The sequence below is a fragment of the Trachymyrmex cornetzi genome, unplaced genomic scaffold (assembly GCF_001594075.2).
Source record: "Trachymyrmex cornetzi isolate Tcor2-1 unplaced genomic scaffold, Tcor1.1 scaffold309, whole genome shotgun sequence".
Taxonomy (NCBI): domain Eukaryota; kingdom Metazoa; phylum Arthropoda; class Insecta; order Hymenoptera; family Formicidae; genus Trachymyrmex; species Trachymyrmex cornetzi.
Window position 1 is genome coordinate 787,642 of NW_017297786.1, and position 9,475 is coordinate 797,116.

Below are 9,475 nucleotides of genomic sequence, written 5' to 3' on the forward strand. Positions count from 1 at the left end.
ATCAATGTATGCTCATTTGATCGCATTTTTAAAAACGTACCAATAGATGGCCCACCCTGTATATTAATAAAGATATTTATATTTCATTTATAAATCCATTTATAATTGTGTTTTCTAATAGCGAGATTGATAAAAACTGAACTGAAATCTATGTATAATTATTACAGTATTAACAGTTGTCTTACCTTTTTAGTCTAAAAATGCAATATAACATTAATAGACTCGCTGCTGCTATTCCTAGGATCATTATTAATTTGGACGTTAGATCTACTTGATTCTCTGTATCAATTCCAGGAATGTCAAACTTGTGATTCTCCGTACTTGTATTTTCTGTTAAATAAATGTATACGTCATTTTCATTGCAGCATCTTGGAAAATAACTACAATTAATAATTGCTTATCTATTGCTAATATTATTAATTCTGATAATAGTAGAAGTCCATCGTTAGCAAAATTTATGTGAGAAATAAATGTTTTTATTCAATTAATTATAATAAGCTTCTTAAAAGTGAATCTATCATGTGTTTATCATCAGTGAATTAAATTTGTTAAATTATTCAATAAGACTAAATGTAAAAAAATTGTATAATATATACTTATTTGATTGATTTGCATATATAAATTAAAATACATAGAAGAATTACTCTCTTTCTATCTTTGTTTATTTTGTATTATATGGTTTTTAGCTTTTATTAGCATTTTATAATGATTATGTCAGTTATAAATAACAAAATTATTATAAAATATCAAACTCATATAATGTGTTAAAAACAAAAATAAACTATAATATCAAAACTTTATAATAATTTTGGTACCATAGTTGTTGGAATTTTAATGTGATTTACGACATAATCATGCAATCTTATACGAAAAAATTCTCTTATTACAGTATGTTATATATGTGTATATATATATATATATATATATATATATAATCATTATACAATATTATACATATCCATGTTATAATATACTTCTCTCGCGAATACGTATATTACAGTTTTATTTATCTATAAAAAACGTGTTCATTTATAAATATTGAGAGATTAAGCAATAAATAAATTAAGCAATTATTTAAAATGTAACTCGTCATCTTACCAGAGTTTAAATTTTCAAATATAATATTCCGTATCTGTCGTTTAATGTTCATCGTGAAAGTATTGTGTTTAGCTCTCTTCTCCAAAAAATTTAGCTACACAAGATTACTCTTTTTTTAAGATCCAATTTGTCATCAAAGTTTGTTACCGATTTATCATCGAAATAGTAATTAAAACGTCATCAAAACATCAATCGTCTAAAATTAACGACGTAGTAATTTTAAATCATATAGATTGTAACAATGTTTGTCTATCAAGATGATATTGACTAATCTATTTGACGAATTCGTCACGTCCAAATAGATAGTTGAAAAGACACATAAGGTCAGATCAAGGACCTAACGCTTAATGATATTCCATTGTCATTACGCAAGTTTTGTACATGGTAAAAGTACTACATAAAGAGAAGGTAATGATATAATGTTACAGTTGTTAAAAGTCATTAACAGAATAAGGTCCTTAGATAGGTAAATGTTTATTACAGAATAAGAAAGACATTTTAATAACGAAACCAAATGGAGAATATAATTTTGTTCGGATTAATATTCGTTTAGCATTAATAACAATAATAATTGAAGAGAACTTTAAAATTTTAAAAGCTTTTAAAACTTTTTTATTCGTTTGACATATAAAAAAATTCTCAGCGAACGCGTATATCATCGTAAATAAAAGAATAACGTTTTAAAAGTTAGTTAATAATTTCTTGTAAATACTTGTTTTACTTTAAATACTGTAAATTTTCTGTACGAATTTATATAATACAATGTTGTAAAATGAAGTTATAATATCCATATTTGTTATAATTCCACAGTGTTCTAAAACAACGTGGCTTATTTATCTTCAATGTTTGAAATATGCAATTAAGAAATAACAAACAAGTCTCGGTTGTTTGAAAAGTAACGTTTGTATATCTGTCTGATAAAGTTAAGCAACAAAAAATTTTGAATATTACACCAGATAAATTTGTAAGCGATATCTCATCGGAATTTTTCGCAAATATAAACTGACAACAAATAATTACGAATATAAGGAATTAAGTCTTATTAATATTTATTATATAAATAATTATCGATTAATATGACATTAATCAGGAGACAATAATGCTACTTTTCAAAAATAATCGATTCTGTCACTCAGTTGTTGTTTCGCCAAACTGCTATTAGTACATAACAATAAAAGAAAATATATCAAATGTTATAAGTTATAAGAAACATTACGTCACAATATACACGATACATAAAAATTGTCACAAATCGAGATTCTCGCAGGAACAAGATACCTCTTAAAGGGAAGCTCAATACGACAGCTTAATGTTAATAACGTTATCTCACCACAATGATATACGTTCGCATCCACGTTCTCAGCTTAAATGCGACACGTGCTTACGTTAATAACCGGTTCGGCGCCCAGAAGACATGATACTAGACGCTTATTGGTCCGTTTCGTGTAAATCCTATTGGTTGATACGGATCGATGTAATACAAAGAACTATCCCTCGAAACTCGTGTTTAAAAACTGTTACCATTTGTTGTGTTCAGCAGAATGTTTATTTTGTAACTGTTGGAATTAATCTTTTTCGCGCTGATTGGATTATACTTTTAGATATAAAGAACACTTCTATCTCAATAAAGAAAACTTATAGTTAAAAAATGAACTTTCTGCTGAATTCGATCAATGTTTAATTGTCTTTCTCATAAAAAATTATCCAAATATTTGCTTCCTCGTGGCTGTTCATTCTCCATTTTCATCATGTACGTGGAAGTTCTCGTAATCCTATAATCTAATTCAATGGATTCCTCAAATCAGATATGCAACTCATATCATCCACGTTGTCTTTATCATTATCAAAATATAACAGATTTATGAATTTTCTGTTGAAGTTGGTTAGACTCTCAATATTCCTCCAAAACATTTTTTTTTCTCTGAAAGAAGATAATATTGAGTTAGGAAAAAAGTCTTTTTATAAGTTGGAGCATAATTAAAACATTTTTTAAATTGTTTACAAATCTTTTATTAAACCAAATATATACCGTTTTGATCGATAACTTTTTGTCATTTTTCGGATAGGGCCATTATTCCATCGGAGTAGAACTTCTGTGATAATTTCTCGATAAAAACTGAGATAAATGATTTTTGCAGGTCTCTTTTGAAGTCAAGTTTACTCCAGGCTACAAAGACCGAAACAAATGGTATTGTAATTGGACGGTGCAAGGTCAGGACTATACGAGGTCTGTTTTCTGTGACTGAACTAATGTACACTTTTGGATCTTAAAGTGAGATAGATATTTGTTTGATATTTGTTTAAAGCGAGAAAAAGAGTTCTAGAACAGTCTAGTGCAGAAAACAGACCAATGGTGTTTAAGTTTGCAGTACATTAAATTTCAATACGCTTAACTTTTAAGTCTGTTTTCTGCACTAGACTGTTCTAGAACTCTTTTTCTTGCTTTAAACAAATATCAAACATATATCTATCTCACTTTAAGTTCCAAAAGTGTACATTCTAGACAACTCTAGAAAAACTATCGCGTTACATATATTTGCATCTTGCAGAACAGCGTAAAGTAAATATGCATATAATTAAATAAAAATTTTTTATAACGAAGTAAAATGATTCTGAAAAATCTTATATACATTCACTTATAGGTGCTTTATACAGATAATTCCTGTAAAAGAAAAAGAATAGGAATACGTAGCATTACTGCTTACTGTGTCAGTTTTGGAGCCCATTTTGTCAGACGCTCATTTTTGCTTACCTTACGAAAAAATTAATTATTGAAAAATTGCAAATAGTATTATAAAAACTGCTTATACTATCTGATAGAAGACAGTTTTCAGTTTGTAATTACGTTTTTAAAGTTTTATATTTATATTTTGTTTAAGAAATATTGTCTAAAAACAAAGTGGTACGTCGGTATCGGCGACAAGAAAGTTTTCTAATAGAGCCGTCTACATCAGGAATAAAAAAACAAATCTAAAGAATGCTTCAAAGAAATTGTAGCATCACGTTGATTGTGTTCAATATCGTAAATATTAAAATAAAGTACCGTTACATAGTCAATTGCGGCCAACAAGTCGCTTTACAGTTTTGCTGGTCTTTTTGCCCTTCGTACATGCACGCGTACACACTATACGTATGCACACACGAGTGCCAATTAACGGCACTACTCACCATTTGCGCATGCGCGTTGCACATCATGACAGAGTGTTTATCGCGAAAGGACTCCCGCTGACTGGCTATTGAGAATTCTCGATCATTTCATTAGTGTCTTTCGAACGGAACGAACGAATCGATCAAGCGAAAGATAAGTGAAAGAATAAATTCGACCAGGGGAATTTTACGGGAAACTGAAAACAAGTAATTCGTCCTTGCCCATATAGGTAATTGCTTTGACCTTAAATTTAACTCGGACATTTTTCAAATACACAGCCGCACGACAAATTTTTCAAGCCTGTTAATTGGCTACGGGATAGAGAGATCCGAGGACCTCTCTGTTCTGTACACACTTGTCGTGCGACAACAATACACGAATGAAATAGCGTACCCCAAGGAACGGACACACCAAGTTAAAAAAAAGTTAAAAACTTTATTTTGACATCATGAAAGTAAAAATGACTTTTTATTACAAAATTTGACTACTTAACGTTAAAGCCTATTCTACAATGTGCTTTTTGTTTCCTGTTTCTTGCTTTTTACTTTTTGCTTTTTTCTCCGTCTCATCTTTTGCAACCGTTTTATCGACAATTATATTTCTTGTTAAATTTTCTTTCGAAGTTCATTAACTTTTATATCGAGCGACATAAAACCAGATAAGAAGCAAAAAGATAAAATGTAAAAAATAGTAAAAAGCAAGAAACAAGAAACGGAGCACATTGTGTAGAATAGGCTTAATCGAAATAAAATCATTTTAAGTTTTTGTTGATTCTTAGTTTCGTGTAATTTTTTGGGTGGATATGAGTATAATTCTATGAATTAAACAGTTATATTTATTTATTCTTGTTGTCAATTTGTTTTATTTCAGTAAACAATAAAACATCAATGGTACGCTGTAAACAATGGAAAAAAATGACGTCTAGCTGAATAGCAATCAATTGAAGATTATTAAAATTCACGAATTAAAGCTCGGAATATTGAGCTTAGAATTAGACTAATCAGATAATTTTAATTTTAATCCATCTCGTTCTAATTGATCGAATTTTAATCTTTAATTTGCGATCCTCCTCTCCCTCCATTTTAATACATGCTTGATATAGATTTTAATAGATGATTCAGCTGTTTTATTCATGATGCGTATAATGTATCATTTTTTGTTATCCTTCTTTAATATTCAGTGAACATCAGGGATAAAATTATACATCATGCACATCATGCATGAACATTCTCTGTCACATATTTCTACTGGTATTCTCAATCTGAATCCAAAAACACTTGCAATAGACACTTTACAAGATGTTTTAATTATTCACCTCGAATGCCTTAAGCCTTAAACTGTTAATGTTTGCATAATTTCGAGATTTAGGGTCCACTTTTACATGAACACATCACTGCGCTCTGCGCTGTTTGTGCAACCTACGATCGCGATGTAATAGTGTAGTGTCATGCTGTAATCAGTTACACTCGTCGGATAGCAGATGCGTTATCTAAACGATTTATTTTTATTTGCAGAGTTACATATAAGGTGTGCCGGTTAAATGGATTGTTTATTACTTGGCGTAATTATCCTCATTTGTTCGGCGATGCTATTCGTCCTAACGAGAAGATACTTCTCGTCTCGTAGAACGAAGTTATCGAAATTGCCGGAGACCTGGTGGACGCCCGGTACCGAGAACTCTGCCAACATTGACATCAGACCATACAAAATTACTTTTTCCGAAGAGGTATTCATAGGGTGGACAAAGTTATTTTATAAATCAAAATAACTTCGTTACTGTTACCGCTGTTTTATTTTTTGTTGTGAATCGATATGATTGAAAAAATGTTTCTATATATCGCTTGTCTTAAATTAGTGCTGAGACACTACCGTGTAAAAAGTAATTTCATGAAATAGTTCAATTAAACAGTTAATTGTTACAGATAGTAGACAATGGCATCGTTTGCATGTAATGATAAATTTGAAATACCGATTAAAGCATGTAACAATAATGTACTAAAGAAAAACAATAAGTCATAATTGTGATATTAAAATGACTCTAAAATGATAATTAAAGATTATTTTTTAATTATCATTTTAATGTCATTTTGATGTTATCGTGACTTAATTGTTCTTCTTAGGTAAAAACCAATTGTAATAATCACTGAGCACTTACTTGACGTTAAGTCGAATGAGACTCACTTAACGTCAGTCAAATGATGATTTTGATTTATTATGAATCGGTATGATTGAAAAAATCTTATAACGAGCCAGTTGGAACTAGTAAATAAAATATTCGTTGTATGCAATAGAAAATATTGTTTGCAGATGGTAAAAGATTTGAAGTACCGATTAAAGCATACCAGACCTTTAATACCGCCATTGAAAGACGTTGCCTGGAATTATGGCACTAATACCGACGCCCTGCGCAAACTTTTAGACTATTGGGAGAATGAATATAATTTCGACGAACGCGAGAAGTACATAAATCAGTATTCACATTTTAAAACGAATATTCAAGGTACGAGAATACGATCAACAACAGAAAAGTATATATAGCGAGTATTCTTTCGAATATTGAATATTTTTGTAGTCCGACGTCGAAGAATCAATCAAACATAAAAATTGTCACGTTTTTGCTTTAAAGAAAAGTTAATAATAATAACTTTTCTTTAAAGCAAAAACGTGACAATTTTTATGTATATATGTACATATAATATACACATACATATACAAAAAATTTTTTACTTTTTACATTTCCATCCTGGGGAAGAAATTATATGATTGATACTCAGGGGGGTAGTAAATATTTTAAGCTTTGCAGATTATTATAAAGATGCTTATTTTATTTGTAATACGATTTATATAATTCTATTTATATTAATATAAATTCTATAATTTTACTTATAATAAGATTTTAAGTTATAATTGAGGAGATGGGCGGAATAAAGGCATAATTCTATTTAGGCCCTTTTTCCAGTAATTAGCTTTTTTATGTAATATTTATCGTAATAGAGAAGTATTATAACTTCTTAAAGACATTACCTAAATTCATTTAATATTGTACCCATTTGTATAATAAAAAAGTAGCAAGTTATTTTAGTTTTTATTAATATCAAAATTTTGTAATTAGGCCTTTATTCCGCCCATCCCCTCAATTATATATTCTGTTGTTATGTGTTTTATTTTATTTCAATACTATATATTTTATACAAAATTTTATTTATCGATTTAAGTAAAATAAAATCAAAACGAAATCTGGTACTCGGATGAATAAGTATTCGAACTATTTTCGGTCTAAGAATTTGATTTTATAGAAATCTATAAGATGATTTCAGTATCAAAGTTGATTACATATACTTTTATGTTATTATTTTTCAATGTTACATTGAGTTACAGATTAACATTTACATATTTTGTATTTAACACAGGATTAGACATTCACTTTATCCATGAGAAACCAAATAATACAGAAGGAAAACGTGTTTTGCCATTGTTAATTGTGCATGGATGGCCCGGCTCCATAATGGAATTTTATAAAGTCATTCCATTACTGACCTCACCGAAACCCGAGCACGATTTTGTATTTGAAGTGATAGCGCCTTCGCTACCTGGATTTGGTTTCTCCAGCGCAGCTACGATACCTGAACTTTCGACTATTCAAATGAGTGTGGTTCTTAAGAATCTCATGTTGAGACTCGGACATGATAAATATTATGTTCAAGGTGGCGATTGGGGTTCCTCCGTCATCCACACTATGTCATGTTTATATCCGCAACAGTAAGTTTATTGCCTAAAATTATCAGTTAAATCTAATATGATGTCTAACTTTAACGATGTACTTAATAATGATTTGCACGTTATAATTAGGTTTAATAACGTAGTTGTGAACTACTGACGTAAAATGTTGTATAAACGCTAATTTTTATATAATATACACCTTCATGGACGTCCTAAAAATGTTCAAAGGACGTTTTAAGAACATTTGGAGGACGTCCTACTGTCTGAAGTTTCCAGAAATTCTGAGGATGTTCGTTGTGATAAAGTGTGCTGTGTATTAAGTGTTAAACCTGGTTTTATGACAACTGGCATTATAAAATTGAATAGGACATTAGTATTATATGACATTTTATGACATCAGTAGTTATATAATAATTATGATGTTACTAAATTTGATTAAATAGTGATATATATGTTGTGCAAATTGCAGCGTTTTGGGTTTGCATTCCAATTTGTGCCTAGTGCTCAATAAATGGACCCTACCGAAAAAAGTTCTTTTGGCTTTTTTGAAAGAATCGTTTTTGCCTTGGGGAAAAACTAAAAAAAAAACTGGTTTGTCAATTCTTGGAGAGTACGGATATTTTCACATTCAAGCTACGAAGCCGGATACAGTTGGTATGCGACGTACTTATATCATACAATTACGCAAAAAAAAGTTAACGTACATTTATATTCTATTAATTGAATGTGCAAGAAGATTTTGCGCATATTTAACGAATGAAAATCTAGTATCTTTCAAAGCATCGTGTGTTTTAGGGGTCGGTCTAAACGACTCGCCTGCTGGTTTGGCGGCGTATATCATTGAAAAATTTTCAACCGGTACGAATCCGTCTTACAAATATAGAGCAGATGGTGGATTTTTAGAGAAATATACATACGACGAGTTAATCGATAATCTGATGATCTATTGGATGTCGAATAGCATTACTACAGCCATGAGAATATACGCTGAACAGTATACCAAGTCGAATAGATCCTTGGTGGGGATCTTGGAATCGTATGTAATTGTTATCGCAAATTATTATTGCAACATATAAATGTTAAATATTAAGTGTTTTTTTTTATAGGACACCGATAAAGGTTCCTAGTGCTTGTGCACAGTTCCCTTACGAAATTATGACTCAAAGTCCAAACGAACTGAGAACACGATTCGTGAATCTGTTACGAGTTACCAAAATGCCTCGAGGAGGTCATTTCGCGGCATTTGAAGAACCGGAGTTACTCGCAAATGATATATGGATCTCCATTGATAAGATGGAAGAGTGGAACAAAAAGCACAGGGAAACAGTAATTTGTCAACAAGAAGAGCATAAACGTAAATTCTAAATGAAAAGAGTTGCACAAACATTATTCGAAAGCGAAACAGAAATGACGAAGAAATAATTAATTTTTATAAAGTCTATATATATTTATTTTTAAAGCATAAACTTTATTTGAAAACAAAACAAATTTTATATATATATATATATA

At 30.1% G+C, this 9,475-nt stretch overlaps 1 protein-coding gene across 2 annotated transcripts; it reads left to right on the forward strand.

The window, feature by feature from the left end:
• The first annotated feature begins 4,390 nt into the window (after positions 1-4,390).
• Positions 4,391-9,378, forward strand: LOC108762579 (juvenile hormone epoxide hydrolase 1). 2 transcript variants are annotated; one of them, XM_018509627.1, is made up of 7 exons: positions 4,391-4,475; positions 5,761-5,972; positions 6,554-6,746; positions 7,657-8,005; positions 8,436-8,620; positions 8,762-9,002; positions 9,073-9,378. In XM_018509627.1, exons 2-7 carry the CDS (start codon positions 5,787-5,789, stop codon positions 9,329-9,331), a joined length of 1,413 nt encoding a protein of 470 aa, XP_018365129.1. In that variant the 5' UTR covers positions 4,391-4,475; positions 5,761-5,786; the 3' UTR covers positions 9,332-9,378. The 2 variants fall into 2 exon arrangements, with proteins under 2 accessions (XP_018365129.1, XP_018365130.1); XM_018509628.1 differs by having other exon boundaries at positions 4,414-4,452.
• The last annotated feature ends 97 nt before the right edge of the window (positions 9,379-9,475 follow it).